A 27,516-nucleotide genomic window follows, 5' to 3' on the forward strand; every position below is an offset into this window, starting at 1 on the left:
CAATCTTTTTTCTATGGTGGTCATCCTGACATGGAAGGGTTTGGTCACCCTGCCATAGCAGTCAGAGTCAGTTAACCCTATACTACACTACAGTTACCCTGACACTTAACACTTTCCCTACAGAAACTAGATTATTAAATCTAACTATAGTGGAAAATAGTACCCTAACTACACTAGATATCCCTTTCCTCACACTAATAATTGCTAAATGACACTTTGAAGCAGGAGTAACAGAACTGCTTCCACTCTCTTCCACATCCCTGTATTACAATGCTAGAAATTTGGCGGGGCTATGTTATATACTGGGGGGCGTATTCACTACTGATTGGCCTCTGGACCCCCTAGTCACTCCAATCACATTCCTAGCATCCTCCTGCCCCCTCAATTGGCTTTTACTGATGGTTCTGGTCCAATCACGGGCTTTTAGAGCCCAGTTCCTGTCCCATTGCATTTTGGTCGGTTCTGGTTGCCGAATTCCAAACTTTTTCAGCAAAGAGTTCGAAATTCGGCCGAATTTCGAACAGTCAATGTTCGGGTCGAACCGATGGTCGACCCAAACCGTTCGATCATCCCTAGTGGCCACACAAAATATTGACACTTTGGGCCCAATGTGAACATTTTCATTTAGGGGTGAACTCACTTTTGTTGCCAGTGTTTAGACATGAATGGCTTTGTGTTGAGTTATTTTGAAGGGACTCACTACTTTTCATTGTAGCAAAGTGTCATTTCTTCAGTGTTGTCACATGAAAAGATATAAAAAATATTTACAAAAATGCGAGGGGTGTACTCACTTTTGTGAGATACTGTAAATCATCACCTATAATTCAGGGTTCTGTCATGTTTTGCCATTTTGCAGGCTCCTGCAGTTTTGAGGATTAACATATTTGGTATCCATTTACTTAGCATCCCATCCTTTATTTTGTAATTTATTTTCTTGCAATATAGATTTGATAATAAATAGTTGAGCAAATAGTGTAAAAAAAAAAACAACTACCACCTTTTTATTCTACAAAGCCTCTGTATTTAGAAAATATACAGTATAATGTTCTGGAGCTTTTTAGTTGTTTTATAGCCAAATATGCAGAATTTTAACGTGTTCCAAAGGAGAAATTGGTTAAATATACTAATCTTTTAGTGCCAACACAGTGGCATTAACATGCACTTGTGTTTTTGATTAACATAATATAGTTCCATAATATAATCTTTTCATGACTAGTAAGAATGTAAAAATCTATATTTTGACCTTTAAACGAACTGCGATAGTGCATACAGTATATTTCCGGACACAAGAAACTCTACAAAAAGTTATAAGTTCCCAGAAGAGTTTATCTTGTTCTGTAGAGTGATTACTGTCAACGTTTTAGATGTAATTCCATTCTACAAGACACTCCACCTAAGTTTTGAAGTAGATTTTCAAGAAAACAGTCATTCTCAAAGACTTAAGTTACGATCAGATGTCTGACATTTTATGAAAAAGGTTTTGTACAATGGATTCAAAATAACGAAAATGCAATTAGGATAGTTGATTGTACTTTATGTGCACAAAGACACATTAAGTTTTAAAGAGGAAAATGCATAATGTATATTTTGTTTGCTTTAGAAAGTATATTGCAAAAACTTCCGGTTCCGGCGCCGGATGCTGTAGCAGCGTCTTCCATCGGCTCCCGCGGCGGGACTTAAAAATCGGCTTGTAAAAGCAGCCCCGCGCCTCCACGGACCCCTGCACTGCTCTCCGCCACCCCCGGCACCCCTATCATGGACAAATTTCTGGAGAAGCCCGGATCGCGAGTGCCGCCGGGCCCTCCGCAAATCGAGGCCGCGGTCTCGGCCTACCCGCCGGAAGTGGCGGAGGTCCCAGGCATGGACACATCAGCTCCCACACCGGCCGCGGTGCCCACCCTGGGGGATCCACAGTCTGACCGGATTGCTCAGACAGTAGTCGCCCTCCTCTCCCCCACAATCACCACTGCTGTACAGGCAGCAGTGGCTGCTGGGATGCAGGAATTAAAAAAACAGCTCTCGGACCATGCCCTTAGGCTGCAAGAGGTGGAACACAGGGTCTCTAACATTGAGGAAGAGATTTACCAGTCCCACCACTTCGAGGAAAATCAAGATAAAACCAACCAACTTATAATGCAGAAGTTGGAGGACTTGGAGAACAGATCCAGAAGGAGTAATCTCCGTTTTATTGGGATCCCTGAGACCATGCCTCCCTCCGCCATCCCCGAGTTATGTGCCAAGAAAATTCCAGAAGCTCTGGGTATTCAGGGTGTGTGTGTAGTGGAGAGGGCACATCGCATGGGAATGCTGTCATCTGATCGCCCCACCCCGCGACCGATCATTGCAAAATACCTTAACTACGCCGATAAATCGGCGATTCTTCAGCGATTCCGACAGTCCAAATCCTTCCAGCTCGACGGGATGAAGATCCTCATCTTTGCTGATTACTCGCTGGAGGTGGCCAAAAAGCGCAAAGCTTTCCAGTCTGTCTGTTCAAAACTTCACCATGCGCAGATCAAATTTACTCTGGCATATCCTGCCACCCTTCGCCTGCGATCCCCATCCGGCGAACAACTGTCCTTCCAGGACCCCTCGGAAGCGGAATCATTTCTGCGCTCCCAGCATTTGAATGATCCTGGTTCTTCTGCATCTAAACCCTCCTCAGTCCCTCGCCCCTTCGATCAACGGAGCCCCCGCAAAGAATCTCCTAAGCGGCAAAGATACTCGGAGGTGGTGTCAGGTCATCGCTCGTTTCCGCCACGCTGATCTCTTCCGACAGTAAGATCTAGACTGTACCTGTTTTACACGTTTTTCAGGGATGATTCTGGGCGCTGACCCACTGCATTTTTGCAGAAAGGGTCACCGTGGGCAGCCTAAGATACATCCACTGAAATTGGTTTGCACGCCGCAATGCAGCCGATTTGTTGTTATTTGTATGTATTCCTGCAATTCCTCACCGTTAAAGTTCTTTCTTTTTCCTTATTTCGTTTAATTTTATTGTTATGATTAGTGTTGAGCGAACACGGACTGTATTATTCGTGTTCGTACCGAATAATTGGATTTTTTTTACCCGAACACGGACACGGACACTTTACTGTATGTTCGGGTAAAAATCCGTGTTCGGTCGTTTTATTTCCGGGTTTTGCATGCTTTGGCGCTCTTTTCATGGCGGGCTTTCAACAGCCAATCAACAATCGTTTAACTGGTGTGCCTTAAGCCATCCCAGCCATGCCTGCAAATGTCTTAGTAGCTGTGATTGGCCGTCTGAAGCATGTGACCAAGTCTTTATAAGTTCGAGGCAGCCGCCGCAGCAGCGTCATTCTGCTGCTTAGCTAAGGGACAGAGCACACATCAATGTGCTGGCTGCTGATTAGGGAAAGATAGGCAGGAAAAAACCATTTGTGTCCGGATAGAATTGAGGGACAGGTCGGAGTGTTTAGGCAGGGCGAGTTGTAGGCATTTTAGGGATAGAGTCTGCTGAATTATAGGGTCAGTGTCTTCTACAAACTACAATCGATATTGCTGTGTGGGGGGTGGGGTGAATCTGCACTCAATCCTGATCTACGATCTCTTCTCAATCCTGTTAGGGACAGAGTCTGCTGAATTTTAGGGAAACTGTGTTCTACAAACTACAATCGATATTGCTGTGTGGTGTGGGATTGGAGATAGGCAGGTGTCAGTGATCCACATCCATTTTTCTGTGTGTGAGCTGCAGTGAACACAATCTTTTTGGGCTGCAGTGAACACAATCTTTTTGGGCTGCAGTGAACACAATCTTTTTGGGCTGCAGTGAACACAATCTTTTTGGGGTGCAGTGAACACAATCTTTGTGGGGTGCAGTGAACAAAATCCTTTGTGGGGTGCAGTGAACACAATCTTTTTGGGGTGCAGTGAACAAAATCCTTTTTGGGGTGCAGTGAACAACATCCTTTTTGGGGTGCAGTGAACACAATCTTTTTGGGGTGCAGTGAACAAAATCCTTTGTGGGGTGCAGTGAACACAATCTTTTTGGGGTGCAGTGAACACAATCTTTTTGGGGTGGAGTGAACAACATCCTTTTTGGGGTGCAGTGAACAAAATCATTTTTGGGGTGCAGTGAACACAATCTTTTTGGGGTGCAGTGAACACAATCTTTGTGGGGTGCAGTGAACACAATCTTTTTGGGGTGGAGTGAACAACATCCTTTTTGGGGTGCAGTGAACAACATCCTTTTTGGGGTGCAGTGAACACAATCTTTTTGGGGTGCAGTGAACACAATCTTTGTGGGGTACAGTGAACAGAATCTTTGTGGGGTGCAGTGAACACAATCTTTGGGGGGTACAGTGAACACAATCTTTTTGGGGTGCAGTGAACACAATCTTTGTGGGGTGCAGTGAACACAATCTTTTTGGGGTGGAGTGAACAAAATCATTTTTGGGGTGCAGTGAACAACATCCTTTTTGGGGTGCAGTGATCAAAATCCTTTTTGGGGTGCAGTGAACACAATCTTTTTGGGGTGCAGTGAACAAAATCCTTTGTGGGGTGCAGTGAACAGAATCTTTGTGGGGTGCAGTGAACACAATCTTTGGGGGGGTACAGTGAACACAATCTTTTTGGGGTGCAGTGAACACAATCTTTGTGGGGTACAGTGAACAGAATCTTTGTGGGGTGCAGTGAACACAATCTTTGGGGGGTACAGTGAACACAATCTTTTTGGGGTGCAGTGAACACAATCTTTGGGGGGTACAGTGAACACAATCTTTTTGGGGTGCAGTGAACACAATCTTTGTGGGGTGCAGTGAACACAATCTTTGGGGGGGTACAGTGAACACAATCTTTTTGGGGTGCAGTGAACAACATCCTTTTAGGGTGCAGTGAACACAATCTTTGTGGGGTGCAGTGAACAACATCCTTTTAGGGTGCAGTGAACACAATCTTTGTGGGGTACAGTGAACAGAATCTTTGTGGGGTGCAGTGAACACAATCTTTGGGGGGTACAGTGAACACAATCTTTGTGAGGTGCAGTGAACACAATCTTTGTGGGGTGCAGTGAACACAATCATTGTGGGGTGCAGTGAACTCAATCTTTGTGGGGTACAGTGAACACAATCTCATACTTCTGAAGATTTGAGGGTGCTGCCTGTTCCATACTCCCCCTACTCCTCATCTAGCCTTTTAGGGGTACAAACAATAGTAATTGGGGCCTAGTGTGGTTGTGTACGTGTGATATACATACACTTTTTTTGGATCATATTTTCTATTCCGCTATTTAATCAAAAACCTTTGGGGATCAGTTAAATTGGGGGATAGTCTGTGTTGGTACGTGTGAGAGAGATCCACCTTTCCAAGTTGTTGGGGTTCATCTCATACTTCTGAAGGTTTGAGGGTGCTGCCTGTTCCATACTCCCCCTACTCCTAGCCTTTTAGGGGTACAAACAATAGTAATTGGGGCCTAGTGTGGTTGTGTACGTGTGATATACATACACTTTTTTTGGATCATATTTTCTATTCCGCTATTTAATCAAAAACCTTTGGGGATCAGTTAAATTGGGGGATAGTCTGTGTTGGTACGTGTGAGAGAGATCCACCTTTCCAAGTTGTTGGGGTTCATCTCATACTTCTGAAGGTTTGAGGGTGCTGCCTGTTCCATACCCCCCCTACTCCTCATCTAGCCTTTTAGGGGTACAAACAATAGTAATTGGGGCCTAGTGTGGTTGTGTACGTGTGATATACATACACTTTTTTTGGATCATATTTTCTATTCCGCTATTTAATCAAAAACCTTTGGGGATCAGTTAAATTGGGGGATAGTCTGTGTTGGTACGTGTGAGAGAGATCCACCTTTCCAAGTTGTTGGGGTTCATCTCATACTTCTGAAGGTTTGAGGGTGCTGCCTGTTCCATACTCCCCCTACTCCTCATCTAGCCTTTTAGGGGTACAAACAATAGTAATTGGGGCCCAGTGTGGTTGTGTACGTGTGATATACATACACTTTTTTTGGATCATATTTTCTATTCCGCTATTTAATCAAAAACCTTTGGGGATCAGTTAAATTGGGGGATAGTCTGTGTTGGTACGTGTGAGAGAGATCCACCTTTCCAAGTTGTTGGGGTTCATCTCATACTTCTGAAGGTTTGAGGGTGCTGCCTGTTCCATACTCCCCCTACTCCTCATCTAGCCTTTTAGGGGTACAAACAATAGTAATTGGGGCCTAGTGTGGTTGTGTACGTGTGATATACATACACTTTTTTGGATCATATTTTCTATTCCGCTATTTAATCAAAAACCTTTGGGGATCAGTTAAATTGGGGGATAGTCTGTGTTGGTACGTGTGAGAGAGATCCACCTTTCCAAGTTGTTGGGGTTCATCTCATACTTCTGAAGGTTTGAGGGTGCTGCCTGTTCCATACCCCCCCTACTCCTCATCTAGCCTTTTAGGGGTACAAACAATAGTAATTGGGGCCTAGTGTGGTTGTGTACGTGTGATATACATACACTTTTTTTGGATCATATTTTCTATTCCGCTATTTAATCAAAAACCTTTGGGGATCAGTTAAATTGGGGGATAGTCTGTGTTGATACGTGTGAGAGAGATCCACCTTTCCAAGTTTTTGGGGTTCATCTCATACTTCTGAAGATTTGAGGGTGCTGCCTGTTCCATACCCCCCCTACTCCTCATCTAGCCTTTTAGGGGTACAAACAATAGTAATTGGGGCCTAGTGTGGTTGTGTACGTGTGATATACATACACTTTTTTTGGATCATATTTTCTATTTCGCTATTTAATCAAAAACCTTTGGGGATCAGTTAAATTGGGGGATAGTCTGTGTTGGTACGTGTGAGAGAGATCCACCTTTCCAAGTTGTTGGGGTTCATCTCATACTTCTGAAGGTTTGAGGGTGCTGCCTGTTCCATACCCCCCCTACTCCTCATCTAGCCTTTTAGGGGTACAAACAATAGTAATTGGGGCCTAGTGTGGTTGTGTACGTGTGATATACATACACTTTTTTTGGATCATATTTTCTATTCCGCTATTTAATCAAAAACCTTTGGGGATCAGTTAAATTGGGGGATAGTCTGTGTTGGTACGTGTGAGAGAGATCCACCTTTCCAAGTTGTTGGGGTTCATCTCATACTTCTGAAGGTTTGAGGGTGCTGCCTGTTCCATACCCCCCCTACTCCTCATCTAGCCTTTTAGGGGTACTGTGGGAGATGGGGAGATATCAAATTCTATGTGTCCTCCATTTTGTATGTCCCTACCCCATTTTGTATGCATTAATGTCTTATAAGCTGTGTGTTTGTGTGTGTATGTGACCTTAGTTACACAAGATATGAAAAGTGTCTACGTACCATGGAAAGTTTCTGCAGTTCGCGATAAGGCTGTGTCAGGTGATTCTAGTCACACGATATATGTCCTATATGGTATTATTCCCCAAGGTGACCTTTTGTCTCCTTAAGCTGTTTAACCAATAAGAACGTAACAAGTGCCCTATACCTATGATTGTATGCCTTTATCTTTACTATATAAGCCGCAACGAGCCTATAATAAACTGAGAGCTTGGTTTCACTATACATCTGTCTCCGTCTGTGTTATTTCCAGAAACCAGCCTCCCAGGCCTGCCAGACACAAAACGAGCAAAGAAGTTATAGATAGCACGGGACTATCATTGGGACCAGGGGTCTCAGCTACCAACAGTTTTGGGGGCTATGTCCGGGATATGAGAGTCACTCTCCGCGGACACCCACACTCATCCGGTAAGTAGAAAACTCCTTTCTATGTAACCGATTGTAGTGCGGCTCCGGGGGGACACTGGCTAGACTCATATCCAATTGAACCACAGGGGTTGGTGTGTTCCGGGAACACACGCAACATACCTATAATTGAAATATTTCAGGGAAATATTTAGTCTCAGGGAGACTTAAGAAGTGTTAGAAAATTGCTCGTTTTGTGTCTGAAAAATCTTTAAGCTTTCCTTCTCTGTCGCATAGAAGTATAAGATAATCTGTTTGTATGATTCAATGAGTCTGGGTGGTAAGTGAACAGACCTGAGTCATTTACTGAATGTTCTTTCTCTGATGAGAATGCCAGAGTAGTCACGCTGCATTCGAAAACGCTCCGTATTGTCAGCACGGCTGAAATACACTGTGACTAGTTCACGTTTTGGGAAGACGCACACAGGGCAACCTGGGTGGCAGTCGAGCACTGTGAACGTTCCATGACTCTGTGATAGATTGTAGCAGATGCCCTGTCCAATCTGCACCCATTGTTTAGATTTTGATATAACTCACCATAACTTAGACTCTGCTAAATTAGTCTGTATTTTGCCACTGAAGAGAAAAAGATTTTTAGGAAGTCAGTTTGTTTCTAGTAACCCTGAATGTAAAAAAATTGTGCATCATAGAGTCAACTTTCACGGACAGATAGATTTTGACCTAGTAGGGGTAACATATAGACAACTTAAAAAATATTTACCAGACGCAGACAACAATCTTTTATAATAAATAAAATTGCCAGTTATAAATAGACAGGGAACTTAGAATTAGATTGATTTAGTCTAATAAGCGCTCGGTCCGTGAACCCCGTTGTCTGCAGCAATGGGTCACGGAGGCAGCAAGCCACCCCCACCTCCCCAAGCAGGAGAAAACTGTAAGGAATATGTGGCGCGAGTCTGCGGCACTGACTACTATTTAATCAACCCATGGATAGATAAAATAAGCAGAGTGGACTGAAACAATGAAAAGTTCCAGTCCTTTCCCACGAGAGGGCGCTAATGACACATTCCATATGGATATGGTCAAAGGACTATGCCTTTTAGATACAACAGTGTGGCCCTATTATGGGCCTGATCCACAATGGGATCAGGCGTATATGGAATAAGGGGAGATGAAAAATGGTTAACCTATGCCCCCTTGTAGAATAATAAAACAGTTGAAAAGACTAGAAGGCTGAAAAGTAATAAGAATAATAAAGAGTTAACTAGGGCTTTTAAGAGTAAAGTCCAATTGCTTGTAAGCAGAAGGTGAAACTGTCCTGGAGATTTAATCAAGGTTTAAAAATGTATGGAGTCAGGCAAACATTAGACAGTACAGCAGCACCTGGTTTTCTCACGGCCACCAGCATTGCCAAACATATGCAATTACCTTTTTATGGAATTTTTGGAGTTTTGCCATTTATACATTTGTGCATAAAGCATAGGAACCTCCGGGAAGAGTAATAATAGTGAACAAATACAGTTTTTATCAGGCAAAACATAGTTCGCCGTAGTCGGCAAGATATTTTGAGGTTATTTTTTATAGAATTATAGATAATGAGAAATTACATTTTACAAATGGGTCCCTTGTGTCCCTAAACGTAAAAGGGAGCTCTGGTGCAAAATTTTGAAAATTGGCTACTTGCCAAGAAAGGGTTCAAACTTAAATATTTTCATTCCTGTTATAAGTTATGGAATTTATTTTGGGACAGAAAGGGTTACCGCAATTAGTGTGACCATTGGACCCTATTGGCACCGAGCCAAAAGTTTCAAATCAGATTAACTTTTTATCTGATTTCAGTTTTTGGGTGATATTTTAGGGGAGTCCTCTATTGAGGGAGGGGAACCTCTGGACAGGTTTTTGTTAGATTGGCAGAAGAAAAAAAAATAAAAAAGTTTTTTTTTAGTAAGATTGGCACAGAGCCAAAAAGTTTTAGTTTTATCTGACTGAAGTATGTAATATGCAAGTGGTATCTGATGTGCCATCTCTACTGATAGCCATACCATCCGATGCTACCCACTTTACAGTGATTGGTTGAAGTAATGCGTTTTTTTTACCGTCCTAGTGGACGAGGAGACACAGCCATCTTTGTTTCTTGTTTTGTTAATCAGTCCAGGTAACTGACCTGGTGTAGAAGTGCCTCAGGGCTAAATAGACAGTTTTAGTTGTCTGCTCTATAGTTCTCCAGACCACGCAAGAGGGGATGGACACCTGCTCATGAGTCAGTCCCGCTACAATATGTGGATAACATATGTAGTCACTCTGTGGAGGCCAGTCAGAGCGAGTGAGTTCATTGAGAAATGTACATGTATGTGGACACAAAGTGTCACAGGAATAATGACAATGGTGTCAGGAAAGTGTTGTTTACCTTGGTTTTGTTCTCACAGAGGGGGAAAAGGAGAGTCAGTCACGTGGGTCTTGCCAGCCCACAGTGGGTCTTGCCCGCCCACAAAACCAGGATCATTGATTGCAATGGATCCGACTGCTCCTATTTTATGACAACATTTTGAGACAAGCCACAGGTCCAGAAATGTCACAAGTAATGTTGAATGCGTTTATGTATCTGAAAAATGCTATGGTTGTAGCGCCTGCACTGGGCCTCCCAAATTATGGAAAAATGTTTGTGTTTATGCAAGGGACAATTGTAAGACCATGACAGGTGTACTTGCCCAGGAGTATGGTGGTGGACTTTGCCCTATAGTTTTTGTCCAAAGATGGTCGCAGTCCAGGTCTAAGGCATGCCTGAGGTGACTCCAAACATAGCATCTTGTGAGATGGTAATAGGGATGGCCACATTTTTTGCCCTAGGTAGGCCCCAGTTTTAAATGGGTTACTGGGATTAAAGGGTGTGTTACACAACAACATGATTGTATAGACATAATATATCTAGACAGCCATAGAGGGAGCAGAGGATGTTTTTGTAGATGGTTCCTGGTTGTAGAGCTGAAAGTCAGGCCAAAAGATCACACATTATTAGAGCTACAAACGCATGCTACAGAACAGGTTTAAGGATTTAGGTGATGGTTTAGAAAAAGTTGAGAGTGGCCTTTTTCTAAAAGAGGGGAGATCTTGTATCCCCGCAGCTAGCGCCCCACTGTCTATTGCCTAGTATGATGGAATAGGACACAAGGGGTGGGAAAGAACATATGAAGTATTACTGAAGTTTTTTTTGCATTTACAGGCCTAAATTAGTGAAAGCATATGTTGCTAGGTGCATCACCTGTATTAGGAACAACACAAACAAACACATAAGGCCAAACATGAACATCTAGAAATAGATTTCACACATAAGCCCAACACAGGGTAGAAACAAGAGTTAATAGTGGACATGTTTAGCAGATGAGTGGAAGCTTTTAGGGCCACAAAATGGAGATGCCCACACGGTGGCACGCATTCTCAGTCAGGAGATTATTCCTGGATGGGGATGCCTGCTTTGAATTAGTTCTAATAATGGTGCAGCTTTAATATTAAAAAGAATGCCAGGAACTAGTTAAAATCCTGAAAATAGATTGTCATCCACAGAGTTCAGGTACAGTGGAAAGGATAAATAGGACAATCAAAGACGAGTTAAGAAAAAGTAAATTGGAATTTTGAATCAAGTGGAACGGAAAAGTTGCTCGCACCTTTCTTTTCTTTTCACAGGTATCAACCCATCACTTGAGGGAAGGAGATGAAGTAGCATCACAAGACCAAGGCTGGATTTCGTTTTGGACCAAAAGACAAAGGTAGTCGCAGTGACCAGAATCGCTGTCCTTGTGGAGAACCAACAAGCCTGGATCCACGCTACTCGAGTAAAATTGGTGAAGGAGGCTCCACCCCCAGAAGCAAGTCCAGATCCAGACCCAAGAGAGGTACTAACGGGGGCGGACGGCCCTGACCTTGAACAGGAAGGTCCAGAAGCAAGAGAGGTACTAACGGGAGTGGACGACTCTGACCTCGAACAGGATAGTCAAGAAAAGGGGGTTTTTCAGAGGCAGGCGGCCCTGACCCTGTAGAAAAATGACATTCCTAATAGCACCAGATTCTGGAAAACTTCGGCTACTTATAGGACTCGTATCATTTTCAGTCTTCTCTGTAGTATGGGTTACCACTAACTGTATTTATCATTCAGAAGACCTGGTAGGGCTACAGGCCATTTGCGGAGCTTCCAACACCCCAATACAGAGTAATGCATATAACAGACAAAAGAGAGATGAAAGCTCAAAAAAAAAGTCTTACAGATAAAATGTCATTGTTGCAATTTAAATATGCATATGCCCAGAAGTCCGGATATGAAAAATGTTGGATATGTAGTAAACTCCATCCTAGCACCGCTAGAATCCCCCTAATAGCGATACCTTTAAACTTCACCCCTTTCCTAAATGGTACACCTCCTGTTGTCCTCACCAATGTCACGAGAACACTCTCAAATGATACCCTCACTTTCCAAATTATTGGTAGGAGTCATTCCCCAGACTGGTGTTTTAGGTTGGGAAACTCCACCAAGGGAGCTGAAGTGTGCCGGCAAACTAAGATTAATTTCTCAATGACCTCGATGGACAGCTCCTTCTGGCACACCTCAGAACCAGCCCTAAACGCCACTCTAATGAACTTTCTTAACTCCAGTTCCACTTCCTCTTCCCCAGTAGGACAGTTGTTGTCAAATTTAGCTTGGTCCAGTTATGATGATCAATTAATGGCACTACTTCACAAACGTCCCCTGGCTTTGGGAAACAGTACTTATATTTGTTGTGGAAAGATTTGTCACCCTTGGATCCCCATTGAACCCCAAGGGTGGTGTTACCTCGCATCCCTAGTTCCCATCATGGGTGTAGTGGGAGACAACAAAGGAGGACATCTCCTAGAAGCTAGTATGTATCCTAGGTACCCCCTCAAACACCGCAATAAAAGGGAATTATTCCTTGAGAAGGATATGGTATGGGCCTGGTTCCCCTCATGGACCGGATGGGGAATAGACATGATGAAAAGGTTGAATAATTACTCCAAAATTCTCGATGACATCCTAGATAAGAACTCAGGGGACATTACCAAATTAAATATAGAAGTGAGGGCAATTAAGAAACAACTTGAGCTCCATGACCTAGCCATAGAAAGCATGAGTGCTGCTCTTACTGGGTTATGTGAAGTTACGGAGGATTATGAATGTTGCACATGGATACACAATACATCTGTTGAGATACCCGATTATTATGATATTATTGCACAGCACCGGAAAGAAGTAGACAAGTTGCAACAGGAAGCTAGGAATATTGCTAAGACATGGAGTCCTTTTGGTAGTGGGAATTTTGAATTTGGAGGAATATCCTCATGGTTGAAAAATATCGCTATGACTGTTGTAATGGTTTTGCTTTTTTTATTATTCCTATATGCATGCTTCAAACTCGTAATGTGTATTATTGTTAGAGTTTCCCGACCAAAGGTGAAAAATGTCTCTATGCTATCCCACCAAGTCCCAGGCTACCAGACCTCCTCGACTAATAACCCTAAAGAATATACTGAGTACATTAAGAGGTATAAACAGAAAGAAAAAAAGAACCTTATTGTTTAAAGGATGATATATGATCTGGTCTTTCAAGCAGCAGGGATATAGAAAATTAATCTGCCAATCGTGGTACTATATTCCTAGGAGGTTTAGGACTCCTGATAATATCCCTAAGAATTATATATTCCAATGATATACAGGGTGACAAGGGAAAATCAATTAAGGGTTAATGATTTTAAGAGGGGATTGTGGGAGATGGGGAGATATCAAATTCTATGTGTCCTCCATTTTGTATGTCCCTACCCCATTTTGTATGCATTAATGTCTTATAAGCTGTGTGTTTGTGTGTGTATGTGACCTTAGTTACACAAGATATGAAAAGTGTCTACGTACCATGGAAAGTTTCTGCAGTTCGCGATAAGGCTGTGTCAGGTGATTCTAGTCACACGATATATGTCCTATATGGTATTATTCCCCAAGGTGACCTTTTGTCTCCTTAAGCTGTTTAACCAATAAGAACGTAACAAGTGCCCTATACCTATGATTGTATGCCTTTATCTTTACTATATAAGCCGCAACGAGCCTATAATAAACTGAGAGCTTGGTTTCACTATACATCTGTCTCCGTCTGTGTTATTTCCAGAAACCAGCCTCCCAGGCCTGCCAGACACAAAACGAGCAAAGAAGTTATAGATAGCACGGGACTATCATTGGGACCAGGGGTCTCAGCTACCAACAGGTACAAACAATAGTAATTGGGGCCTAGTGTGGTTGTGTACGTGTGATATACATACACTTTTTTTGGATCATATTTTCTATTCCGCTATTTAATCAAAAACCTTTGGGGATCAGTTAAATTGGGGGATAGTCTGTGTTGGTACGTGTGAGAGAGATCCACCTTTCCAAGTTGTTGGGGTTCATCTCATACTTCTGAAGGTTTGAGGGTGCTGCCTGTTCCATACTCCCCCTACTCCTCATCTAGCCTTTTAGGGGTACAAACAATAGTAATTGGGGCCCAGTGTGGTTGTGTACGTGTGATATACATACACTTTTTTTGGATCATATTTTCTATTCCGCTATTTAATCAAAAACCTTTGGGGATCAGTTAAATTGGGGGATAGTCTGTGTTGGTACGTGTGAGAGAGATCCACCTTTCCAAGTTGTTGGGGTTCATCTCATACTTCTGAAGGTTTGAGGGTGCTGCCTGTTCCATACCCCCCCTACTCCTCATCTAGCCTTTTAGGGGTACAATCAATAGTAATTGGGGCCTAGTGTGGTTGTGTACGTGTGATATACATACACTTTTTTTGGATCATATTTTCTATTCCGCTATTTAATCAAAAACCTTTGGGGATCAGTTAAATTGGGGGATAGTCTGTGTTGGTACGTGTGAGAGAGATCCACCTTTCCAAGTTGTTGGGGTTCATCTCATACTTCTGAAGGTTTGAGGGTGCTGCCTGTTCCATACTCCCCCTACTCCTAGCCTTTTAGGGGTACAAACAATAGTAATTGGGGCCTAGTGTGGTTGTGTACGTGTGATATACATACACTTTTTTTGGATCATATTTTCTATTCCGCTATTTAATCAAAAACCTTTGGGGATCAGTTAAATTGGGGGATAGTCTGTGTTGGTACGTGTGAGAGAGATCCACCTTTCCAAGTTGTTGGGGTTCATCTCATACTTCTGAAGGTTTGAGGGTGCTGCCTGTTCCATACCCCCCCTACTCCTCATCTAGCCTTTTAGGGGTACAAACAATAGTAATTGGGGCCTAGTGTGGTTGTGTACGTGTGATATACATACACTTTTTTTGGATCATATTTTCTATTCCGCTATTTAATCAAAAACCTTTGGGGATCAGTTAAATTGGGGGATAGTCTGTGTTGGTACGTGTGAGAGAGATCCACCTTTCCAAGTTGTTGGGGTTCATCTCATACTTCTGAAGGTTTGAGGGTGCTGCCTGTTCCATACTCCCCCTACTCCTCATCTAGCCTTTTAGGGGTACAAACAATAGTAATTGGGGAATCCAAAAAAGTAGACCGCACTCAGGAAAGTAAGATGAAAACAATCAAAACTCCTTTATTCTTCTTCGGTGTAGCAGACAGACAGTACAATGCACATAACAGACGTGCCCGGTTAACGCGTTTCACGAATTAAATCGCTTACTCATAACCATACACTGTGGAGCTGTGGAAGCCGACGTACATTTGTAGGTAAACCAAGGAAAAGGGAGGTGACCGAAGAATGTAATTGCTTGCACCTAGAATTAATTAATTGATGAGAAACAGATGTAAGTTCAGCAAGTCCACAGTCCCACGGTGAAAGGCAGATAGATACAAAACTCCTTCACCCAATGGGGGAATGGAGGTATACATACAAACGATATAAAACCATATTTATGAAAAATACAAAAAAGTACAAAAAAATATATATATAAAGATATAAAACAATGGCTGAAAAATCAGGAACCAAAAAATGAATAGAAAACTATTTTTCTTTATCATCAAATGTTTTTGAATGCTTCAAACCCCGGTGGCGTAGACATGATAGAAAAAACACACAGTATATGTGAAAAATGGTCGTTCAGTGTGTGGAGAGAATCTTTAAAATGTGGATCGTAACTATGTGAAAAAATGTGCGTGAAAAAGATATAAATTGGAATAACATACCAAATATATTTACTGATATTGATCCCAAAAAAGGGTAAAATAAAAAATATATATAAAAATGTGTAAAAAAAGTAAAAGTGAAAAATGCTGGTGAAAAAGAGGGAAAAGAAACCACAATATTGATAATGGTTGAAAGCACGTGAATGCACATGAATGAAATGAAGTAGTGATGGTGAAAAGTGTGAAGAAAAAATATGAAGAAAAAAATGAAGAAAAAATGAACTCATGAATAGATGAATATAGAAAATAATTGTAATGGTAAACAATCATGAGTGATAGATGCAATTAAAAATGTGAATTAGCATATTAATGAGGACGACTCATATGAAAAATATATATAAGGTGTAAAACATAAGTTGTCACGCTTATCAGGGGATGAGTACCGAAAAAAAGTTTATAGGTTCCCAATTTTTACAGATGTATCTAGACTGACACCAAAATCGCCATGTATAAACTCACTAATTGAGAAGTAATTAATTGAAAATACATAATTCAGAGAATACACTCAAAAATAGAGAAACATATAAGCAAAATATAGAAAAACCCTTTCATGAAAGTCGTTCTATGAAAGTATAATCCGCTTGTTTGAGTGTATCAGTGAATGATGGAACATAAAAATATGGTGAAGATCCAGTAAACATCAATATGGCATGGAGGATCACCATATATAGAAAATATAATAATGTATAAACTGGAATGGCGGCATGGTGTCAAAGAAAAGGAAGACCCCCTCTTCCAAAGGTGACTTTGTTATTCAAAAATTCATGAATGAATGTAGACATTATAACTAGTAACCATGATTGGCAATTTAGACAGCTTATTGGCCTTAAATGAATGCAAATTGATTGCAACAAAAAATTGACAATAGAGATAAAGTGACTGGTGCATACAATATGTCAAAAAAAGAGGAGGAGCTCGGAGAAACTCGGAACGAACTCGAACGGAGCCTCGAAACAGGGGAATAATCATGGCTTGGCATGGGACTTAAAGAATCTGAAAAAGGAGACCATTTTATTGAGAGGAAAAAGGAAGTAAAATAAAAAAGAAAAAAGAGAAAAAGGGGGGGGAAACTCTCGAAGCCATATGGAGCTATGTGACCAAATCCTACAAACCATATTGGATGGCAATCAAAAAACAGAAGCAAATGACTCCTGACATATAGCCATGAATAGCTGCGGAATCCATGGCTAAAAGCCAAAAGGAATTTTTTGTTGGAAAATAAATAAAAATAAATATAAAAATAAAAATAAAAATAAAAATAAATAATAAAAAACCGAAAAAAATTTTTTTCTTTTAATTGAAAATTTCAAAAAATGAAAAAATCAGAAAAACCAGAAATAAATATATATGTATGAAAAAAGAAGGAAAGGGGAGAGGGAGATTTACTCATAAAAATGAGTGACGTCCCACTCAAAGTTTAATCCCTGTGGAATGCGAGTTTGAAGCCTAAAAATCCAAGAGACCTCCTTTTTACATAATATACGGAAAATGTCCCCGCCTCTAATAGGTTTAATGATGCGCTCTATGACCTGGACCTGTACTAGGGACAAGTCGCCTCCATGGTTATGATTAAAGTGGCGTGCCACATTGGTTGATTTAGATAGTCTAATGTCACTTAGATGTTCCCTGAACCTATCTTTAAGTCTGCGAGTGGTTCTACCCACATATTGTATCAAACAAGCCTTGCAGGTTATAAGATATATGACATATTCCGAATTACAGTTAAAAAACTTTTCTAGATGAAAAGTCCTTTCGCTCACCGAAGACTTAAAGATGTTTCCATGGAGAATATAAGGGCAAGTGACACAGTCGGTCATACCACATTTGTAGTTACCTCTACAGTATAGCCAGGTAGGGGATTGTTTAGGTTTTTTGGAAAGATAAAGGCTGGGTGATAAGACATTGCCCAAAGTGACAGCTCTTTTGGCAACTATATTAACTCCCTCGTTTAGAATATTGGCACATATGTCGTCAGTATTTAGAAGCGGTAAATGTTTCTGAATGATTGTTTTGACTTTGTAAAATTCTAAACTATATGGGAGAGACAACGTAATGGAGGGCATAGGTTTAGAATTTTCTGTGTGGGTAAATGAGGAGCGGTGTTGTCTATGTTTATTGCTGGCTTTGGATTTCTGATTAGCAAGTTTATTCGGAGTATTATTTGTGTTGGAACATGGTTGTTTATTTAGGAGATCAGTTCGATCTCTATTAAGAGCCATAACATATGCTCTGTTAATCATCCATTGCGGATATCCTCTAGCAAGGAATCTAGATCGTAAAGAAAGTGATTCTTTTTCAAAATCCGCAATGTTCTTGCATATTCGGCGCAATCTCAAGAACTGCCCAACCGGTATGCCTTTCAGTGTATGCATTGGGTGGCTAGATTTTGCATGTAACAGGCTATTGCCTGACAATGGTTTCCTATACAGATTAGAAACAACTCTGTCACCCGAATGGCTCAAGGAAACATCTAAAAATTCGATTTTATCTGGGCTCCTATGTCCCGTGAATTTTAGATTAACCGAATTGTCATTGAGGTACTTCAGAAAAGCATTTAATTCAACATCATGATGGCAGACAAAGATCAGATCGTCAATGTATCTGAAAAACAGAGCGATCTGATCTCTGAAGGGATTTCCACCTCCAAAGATGTGGGGTCTCTCCCACCAACCCATGTATAGGTTGGCGAGAGAGGGGGAGAACTTGGCTCCCATCGCTGCCCCACATCTTTGGAGGTAGAAATCCCCGTCAAAAGTAAAATAATTGTGTGTTAACAAAAATTGAAGGACTTCAAGGATATACAGTTGTTGATCAGCAGGTAGATTGGTATTATGTGACAACGTGGTTTTTATAGCTAGTAGAGCCAGATCATGGGGTATTGAGGAATAGAGGCTGGTGACGTCACAGGTGATCCATACATAGTGCTCCTTCCAGACAAAATTTTCCATGATATTTAATAGATGTGTGGTATCTTTCAGGAAACCTGGAAGGCTATGTACTAGACCTTGTAATTGCCCATCCAACCACTCCCCAAGTTTCTCACAAAGGGACCCAATACCTGAAACGATAGGTCTTCCCAAAATTGGGTCTAAACCTTTGTGGACCTTGGGGAGATGGTGGAATATGGGTGTGACAGGGGAAATAGGGACTAATTTTTCAGTGTCTTTGGTAGAAAAAACCCCTAGAGATGCCCCCTTATTGATCAAGATCATGAGTTGTTTTTTGAAAATGTTGGTGGGGTCATTTTTGAGGGATTGATAGGTATATGTATCCCCTAACTGTCTGAGGGCCTCTTTTTTATAAATATCGCTATCTAGCACCACAATTGCCCCCCCTTTATCGGCATTTCTGATGACAATAGATGTATCATCTTTTAAGGATTTCAATGACACTCTCTCTTGTCTAGTGAGGTTATCTTGAAATGTGGTCACTACAGGGGGGACTGTGGATGCTAATGAAAATAAATCTTTTTCTACCAATTTCTGAAAAAGGTCCATACTAGAGGATCTAGATTGTATGGGATAGAAGTTGGAAGAGGAAGTGATGGTAATATTCCTCATTCCATCTTGGCCATAATCTTGTATAAAATCATAATTTTCCCTTGTCAAGTCCTCCAACTCAGTGATGGCACAAACTTCACGAAATGTGGATACAGTACCATATGAGTCATTCAAGTGGTTGATGTCAACCAATTCATCGTTGCTGGAGGAAGGCTCATCTTGATTGAAGAAATGTCTCTTTAAAGTTAAATTGCGGATGAACTTATTTATGTTGAGAACAGTTTCAAATGGATCAAAATGAGCGTGCGGGCAAAAGTTTAAGCCTTTGGATAAAAGGCTGATGTCATCTGCGGTGAGTGGCCTTTTTGATAGATTGATAACATTCGATGTATGTAGATAAGGATCTGAAGACGTATTTTTTGTTGTTACTTCCGATGAGATCTGAGTCGGTGTTGGCCATCTGAATGACCCGCGGTGTCTCCTTCCTCCCCGTCTGGTAGCCTTTTTCCTTTTCTCCTGGTGAATCTCCTGTTTTTCTTGGGGGCCTCGTTTTTTGATGCCGATTGTACATGAGTATTATTCCCTGATCGTGGTGTTTGTGGATACTCTAAAGATGTATCCGATGTAAGGGGTAGAGATGTATCTGTCGCACCCGTCTCTGGGTCAGAGAAGCTAACTCGTTTTTTGGGATGTTGTCGATACCAATTGTTGGCTTTTTTCCATGTGTAGACGTTTTTAGTCTCATAGTCAATCTGATCCCGGAGCAGCTTGTCCTGTTTGCCTTTAATGGTATCTGTTTCTATTTTGTCAATTTTCTCATTTAAGTGTTGGTCAAATTCAATGAAGGAGGGCGTTTCTTTGAATGGAAGTAAATCCGTTTGTAGTTTAGAAATGTCCTCATGTAGTTTGTCTAATTCAAGGGATTTGGAACTGACAATAAGTTTCATTAAATCAAAAGAACATCTTGAAAGCGTGTCAGTCCATTGTTGCTTAAGGTCTTCATTATATAAGTCAAAGGTTGGAAATTTTTTGATTCGGAGACCCCTGGGAATTCGTGCAACATCGATGTATTCGTTTAAGGTGGTCTTTTCCCAGTATGCCCTCACTTCCTTTACCATCAATTTTTCTAATTTATGGAAAATAGTTTTGACCGAACATGAAGTATCCTCCTTGGTATTTTTTAAAGTGGCTTGTGCATCATGTCTGAGAGGATTATTGTTCAGCTGTCTAAGCGTCCGGCTGAGAGGGGGTAATTCCATGTCTGTTATAAAGTGCAATCTGTCTGTACTGTATACAAGTCCATATAATGTGAAGAATATACAGGAGAAGTTCAAAATAAAAGAACTCACCGGGCTGGCTGTATTTCACGGAGACAATTGACAACAAAGAGAGAGCCGCTCAGGTGTTAGTTCAACGGGTGGTGCTGGTCAGATCTGCCGTCCAAGCTATGAAGAATCCAAAAAAGTAGACCGCACTCAGGAAAGTAAGATGAAAACAATCAAAACTCCTTTATTCTTCTTCGGTGTAGCAGACAGACAGTACAATGCACATAACAGACGTGCCCGGTTAACGCGTTTCACGAATTAAATCGCTTACTCATAACCATACACTGTGGAGCTGTGGAAGCCGACGTACATTTGTAGGTAAACCAAGGAAAAGGGAGGTGACCGAAGAATGTAATTGCTTGCACCTAGAATTAATTAATTGATGAGAAACAGATGTAAGTTCAGCAAGTCCACAGTCCCACGGTGAAAGGCAGATAGATACAAAACTCCTTCACCCAATGGGGGAATGGAGGTATACATACAAACGATATAAAACCATATTTATGAAAAATACAAAAAAGTACAAAAAAATATATATATAAAGATATAAAACAATGGCTGAAAAATCAGGAACCAAAAAATGAATAGAAAACTATTTTTCTTTATCATCAAATGTTTTTGAATGCTTCAAACCCCGGTGGCGTAGACATGATAGAAAAAACACACAGTATATGTGAAAAATGGTCGTTCAGTGTGTGGAGAGAATCTTTAAAATGTGGATCGTAACTATGTGAAAAAATGTGCGTGAAAAAGATATAAATTGGAATAACATACCAAATATATTTACTGATATTGATCCCAAAAAAGGGTAAATAAAAAATATATATAAAAATGTGTAAAAAAAGTAAAAGTGAAAAATGCTGGTGAAAAAGAGGGAAAAGAAACCACAATATTGATAATGGTTGAAAGCACGTGAATGCACATGAATGAAATGAAGTAGTGATGGTGAAAAGTGTGAAGAAAAAATATGAAGAAAAAATGAAGAAAAAATGAACTCATGAATAGATGAATATAGAAAATAATTGTAATGGTAAACAATCATGAGTGATAGATGCAATAAAAATGTGAATTAGCATATTAATGAGGACGACTCATATGAAAAATATATATAAGGTGTAAAACATAAGTTGTCACGCTTATCAGGGGATGAGTACCGAAAAAAAGTTTATAGGTTCCCAATTTTTACAGATGTATCTAGACTGACACCAAAATCGCCATGTATAAACTCACTAATTGAGAAGTAATTAATTGAAAATACATAATTCAGAGAATACACTCAAAAATAGAGAAACATATAAGCAAAATATAGAAAAACCCTTTCATGAAAGTCGTTCTATGAAAGTATAATCCGCTTGTTTGAGTGTATCAGTGAATGATGGAACATATAAATATGGTGAAGATCCAGTAAACATCAATATGGCATGGAGGATCACCATATATAGAAAATATAATAATGTATAAACTGGAATGGCGGCATGGTGTCAAAGAAAAGGAAGACCCCCTCTTCCAAAGGTGACTTTGTTATTCAAAAATTCATGAATGAATGTAGACATTATAACTAGTAACCATGATTGGCAATTTAGACAGCTTATTGGCCTTAAATGAATGCAAATTGATTGCAACAAAAAATTGACAATAGAGATAAAGTGACTGGTGCATACAATATGTCAAAAAAAGAGGAGGAGCTCGGAGAAACTCGGAACGAACTCGAACGGAGCCTCGAAACAGGGGAATAATCATGGCTTGGCATGGGACTTAAAGAATCTGAAAAAGGAGACCATTTTATTGAGAGGAAAAAGGAAGTAAAATAAAAAAGAAAAAAGAGAAAAAGGGGGGGGAAACTCTCGAAGCCATATGGAGCTATGTGACCAAATCCTACAAACCATATTGGATGGCAATCAAAAAACAGAAGCAAATGACTCCTGACATATAGCCATGAATAGCTGCGGAATCCATGGCTAAAAGCCAAAAGGAATTTTTTGTTGGAAAATAAATAAAAATAAATATAAAAATAAAAATAAAAATAAAAATAAATAATAAAAAACCGAAAAAAATTTTTTTCTTTTAATTGAAAATTTCAAAAAATGAAAAAATCAGAAAAACCAGAAATAAATATATATGTATGAAAAAAGAAGGAAAGGGGAGAGGGAGACTTACTCATAAAAATGAGTGACGTCCCACTCAAAGTTTAATCCCTGTGGAATGCGAGTTTGAAGCCTAAAAATCCAAGAGACCTCCTTTTTACATAATATACGGAAAATGTCCCCGCCTCTAATAGGTTTAATGATGCGCTCTATGACCTGGACCTGTACTAGGGACAAGTCGCCTCCATGGTTATGATTAAAGTGGCGTGCCACATTGGTTGATTTAGATAGTCTAATGTCACTTAGATGTTCCCTGAACCTATCTTTAAGTCTGCGAGTGGTTCTACCCACATATTGTATCAAACAAGCCTTGCAGGTTATAAGATATATGACATATTCCGAATTACAGTTAAAAAACTTTTCTAGATGAAAAGTCCTTTCGCTCACCGAAGACTTAAAGATGTTTCCATGGAGAATATAAGGGCAAGTGACACAGTCGGTCATACCACATTTGTAGTTACCTCTACAGTATAGCCAGGTAGGGGATTGTTTAGGTTTTTTGGAAAGATAAAGGCTGGGTGATAAGACATTGCCCAAAGTGACAGCTCTTTTGGCAACTATATTAACTCCCTCGTTTAGAATATTGGCACATATGTCGTCAGTATTTAGAAGCGGTAAATGTTTCTGAATGATTGTTTTGACTTTGTAAAATTCTAAACTATATGGGAGAGACAACGTAATGGAGGGCATAGGTTTAGAATTTTCTGTGTGGGTAAATGAGGAGCGGTGCTGTCTATGTTTATTGCTGGCTTTGGATTTCTGATTAGCAAGTTTATTCGGAGTATTATTTGTGTTGGAACATGGTTGTTTATTTAGGAGATCAGTTCGATCTCTATTAAGAGCCATAACATATGCTCTGTTAATCATCCATTGCGGATATCCTCTAGCAAGGAATCTAGATCGTAAAGAAAGTGATTCTTTTTCAAAATCCGCAATGTTCTTGCATATTCGGCGCAATCTCAAGAACTGCCCAACCGGTATGCCTTTCAGTGTATGCATTGGGTGGCTAGATTTTGCATGTAACAGGCTATTGCCTGACAATGGTTTCCTATACAGATTAGAAACAACTCTGTCACCCGAATGGCTCAAGGAAACATCTAAAAATTCGATTTTATCTGGGCTCCTATGTCCCGTGAATTTTAGATTAACCGAATTGTCATTGAGGTACTTCAGAAAAGCATTTAATTCAACATCATGATGGCAGACAAAGATCAGATCGTCAATGTATCTGAAAAACAGAGCGATCTGATCTCTGAAGGGATTTCCACCTCCAAAGATGTGGGGTCTCTCCCACCAACCCATGTATAGGTTGGCGAGAGAGGGGGAGAACTTGGCTCCCATCGCTGCCCCACATCTTTGGAGGTAGAAATCCCCGTCAAAAGTAAAATGATTGTGTGTTAACAAAAATTGAAGGACTTCAAGGATATACAGTTGTTGATCAGCAGGTAGATTGGTATTATGTGACAACGTGGTTTTTATAGCTAGTAGAGCCAGATCATGGGGTATTGAGGTAATGTTCCATCATTCACTGATACACTCAAACAAGCGGATTATACTTTCATAGAACGACTTTCATGAAAGGGTTTTTCTATATTTTGCTTATATGTTTCTCTATTTTTGAGTGTATTCTCTGAATTATGTATTTTCAATTAATTACTTCTCAATTAGTGAGTTTATACATGGCGATTTTGGTGTCAGTCTAGATACATCTGTAAAAATTGGGAACCTATAAACTTTTTTTCGGTACTCATCCCCTGATAAGCGTGACAACTTATGTTTTACACCTTATATATATTTTTCATATGAGTCGTCCTCATTAATATGCTAATTCACATTTTTAATTGCATCTATCACTCATGATTGTTTACCATTACAATTATTTTCTATATTCATCTATTCATGAGTTCATTTTTTCTTCATTTTTTCTTCATATTTTTTCTTCACACTTTTCACCATCACTACTTCATTTCATTCATGTGCATTCACGTGCTTTCAACCATTATCAATATTGTGGTTTCTTTTCCCTCTTTTTCACCAGCATTTTTCACTTTTACTTTTTTTACACATTTTTATATATATTTTTTATTTTACCCTTTTTTGGGATCAATATCAGTAAATATATTTGGTATGTTATTCCAATTTATATCTTTTTCACGCACATTTTTTCACATAGTTACGATCCACATTTTAAAGATTCTCTCCACACACTGAACGACCATTTTTCACATATACTGTGTGTTTTTTCTATCATGTCTACGCCACCGGGGTTTGAAGCATTCAAAAACATTTGATGATAAAGAAAAATAGTTTTCTATTCATTTTTTGGTTCCTGATTTTTCAGCCATTGTTTTATATCTTTATATATATATTTTTTTGTACTTTTTTGTATTTTTCATAAATATGGTTTTATATCGTTTGTATGTATACCTCCATTCCCCCATTGGGTGAAGGAGTTTTGTATCTATCTGCCTTTCACCGTGGGACTGTGGACTTGCTGAACTTACATCTGTTTCTCATCAATTAATTAATTCTAGGTGCAAGCAATTACATTCTTCGGTCACCTCCCTTTTCCTTGGTTTACCTACAAATGTACGTCGGCTTCCACAGCTCCACAGTGTATGGTTATGAGTAAGCGATTTAATTCGTGAAACGCGTTAACCGGGCACGTCTGTTATGTGCATTGTACTGTCTGTCTGCTACACCGAAGAAGAATAAAGGAGTTTTGATTGTTTTCATCTTACTTTCCTGAGTGCGGTCTACTTTTTTGGATTCTTCATAGCTTGGACGGCGGATCTGACCAGCACCACCCGTTGAACTAACACCTGAGCGGCTCTCTCTTTGTTGTCAATAGTAATTGGGGCCCAGTGTGGTTGTGTACGTGTGATATACATACACTTTTTTTGGATCATATTTTCTATTCCGCTATTTAATCAAAAACCTTTGGGGATCAGTTAAATTGGGGGATAGTCTGTGTTGGTACGTGTGAGAGAGATCCACCTTTCCAAGTTGTTGGGGTTCATCTCATACTTCTGAAGGTTTGAGGGTGCTGCCTGTTCCATACCCCCCCTACTCCTCATCTAGCCTTTTAGGGGTACAAACAATAGTAATTGGGGCCTAGTGTGGTTGTGTACGTGTGATATACATACACTTTTTTTGGATCATATTTTCTATTCCGCTATTTAATCAAAAACCTTTGGGGATCAGTTAAATTGGGGGATAGTCTGTGTTGGTACGTGTGAGAGAGATCCACCTTTCCAAGTTGTTGGGGTTCATCTCATACTTCTGAAGGTTTGAGGGTGCTGCCTGTTCCATACCCCCCCTACTCCTCATCTAGCCTTTTAGGGGTACAAACAATAGTAATTGGGGCCTAGTGTGGTTGTGTACGTGTGATATACATACACTTTTTTTGGATCATATTTTCTATTCCGCTATTTAATCAAAAACCTTTGGGGATCAGTTAAATTGGGGGATAGTCTGTGTTGGTACGTGTGAGAGAGATCCACCTTTCCAAGTTTTTGGGGTTCATCTCATACTTCTGAAGATTTGAGGGTGCTGCATGTTCCATACTCCTCTTCGTCATCCTCCCTTTAGGGTAGGAAAAAATTTAATCGGGCCTAGTCTGTGTTTGTACGTGTGAGATACACAGTTTTTTATCCTATTCCGCTATTCAATACACACCCTTTTGGTGTAAAAAACATTAAATTGCGGCATAGTTTGCATATTTGACATTTGCATATATTGTGCCTTGTTGCGCTGTTTTGGGTACTCCACCAACATGGCCAGTGGCAATGACGCCATTCTCAGCTTAACTATCCCACTTCTATGCCTCCTTGAAAAAACAATTTGGGCGATGATGGAAGAGGATGTGGCACAGGATGAGGAGGAGGAGGAGGAGGATGAAGAGGTAACATTTCAAAGGCTTTCAGGGCAGTCATTCGCAAGGGGCTCCGAGGGTGGGTTCCTGCACACACAAACGCCAGGGACACAATTGTCCAGCAGGGGCACAGTTCTGGAGGATGAGGAGGATGAGGAGGAGGAGGAGCTGGAGGAGGAGATGGAACCATGTTCACAGCAGGGTGGCACCCAGGCCAGCTCATGGCCATCACTGGTGCGTGGCTGGGGGGATACAGAGGACACGGACGATACACCTCCCACAGAGGACAGCCTTTCGTCGCCTCTGGGCAGCCTGGCACACATGAGCGATTACATGCTGCAGTGTCTCCACAACGACCGCCGAGTTGCCCACATTCTAACTTGTGCTGATTACTGGGTGGCCACGCTGCTGGATCCCCGTTACAAGGACAACGTACCGTCCTTAATTCACTCACTGGAGCGCGATCGCAAGATGCGCGAGTACAAGCGCACGCTGGTAGACGCCATGCTGCTGGCATTCCCATCTGACAGCGGGGCCACAGTGGAAGCACAAGGCAGAGGAGGAGGAGGAGGAGGTCGCCAACGCAACCAGGGCACCGCCAGCACCTCAGAAGGCAGGGTTAGCATGGCCGAAATGTGGAAAAGCTTTGTCAGCACGCCACAACAAACAGCAGCACCAGCAGCTCAGATGGAACGTCTTAGCAGGAGGCAGCATTTTACCAACATGGTGGAGCAGTATGTGTGCACACGCCTACATGTAGTGAATGACGGGTCTGCCCCCTTCAACTTCTGGGT

At 40.8% G+C, this 27,516-nt stretch overlaps 1 protein-coding gene across 1 annotated transcript; it reads left to right on the forward strand.

Moving 5' to 3' along the window:
- Positions 1-1,755: 1,755 nt before the first annotated feature.
- On the forward strand, positions 1,756-19,602 carry LOC309548163 (uncharacterized protein; the record flags this gene model as incomplete). Its single annotated transcript, XM_082248126.1, is given in 4 exon segments — positions 1,756-2,740; positions 11,809-11,933; positions 11,935-13,149; positions 19,489-19,602. Coding segments are annotated over 4 exon segments (2,439 nt in total).
- Positions 19,603-27,516: the final 7,914 nt, after the last annotated feature.

Source organism: Pelophylax lessonae (genome assembly GCF_965119305.1).
Source record: "Pelophylax lessonae genome assembly, chromosome: 2".
Lineage (NCBI taxonomy): Eukaryota > Metazoa > Chordata > Amphibia > Anura > Ranidae > Pelophylax > Pelophylax lessonae.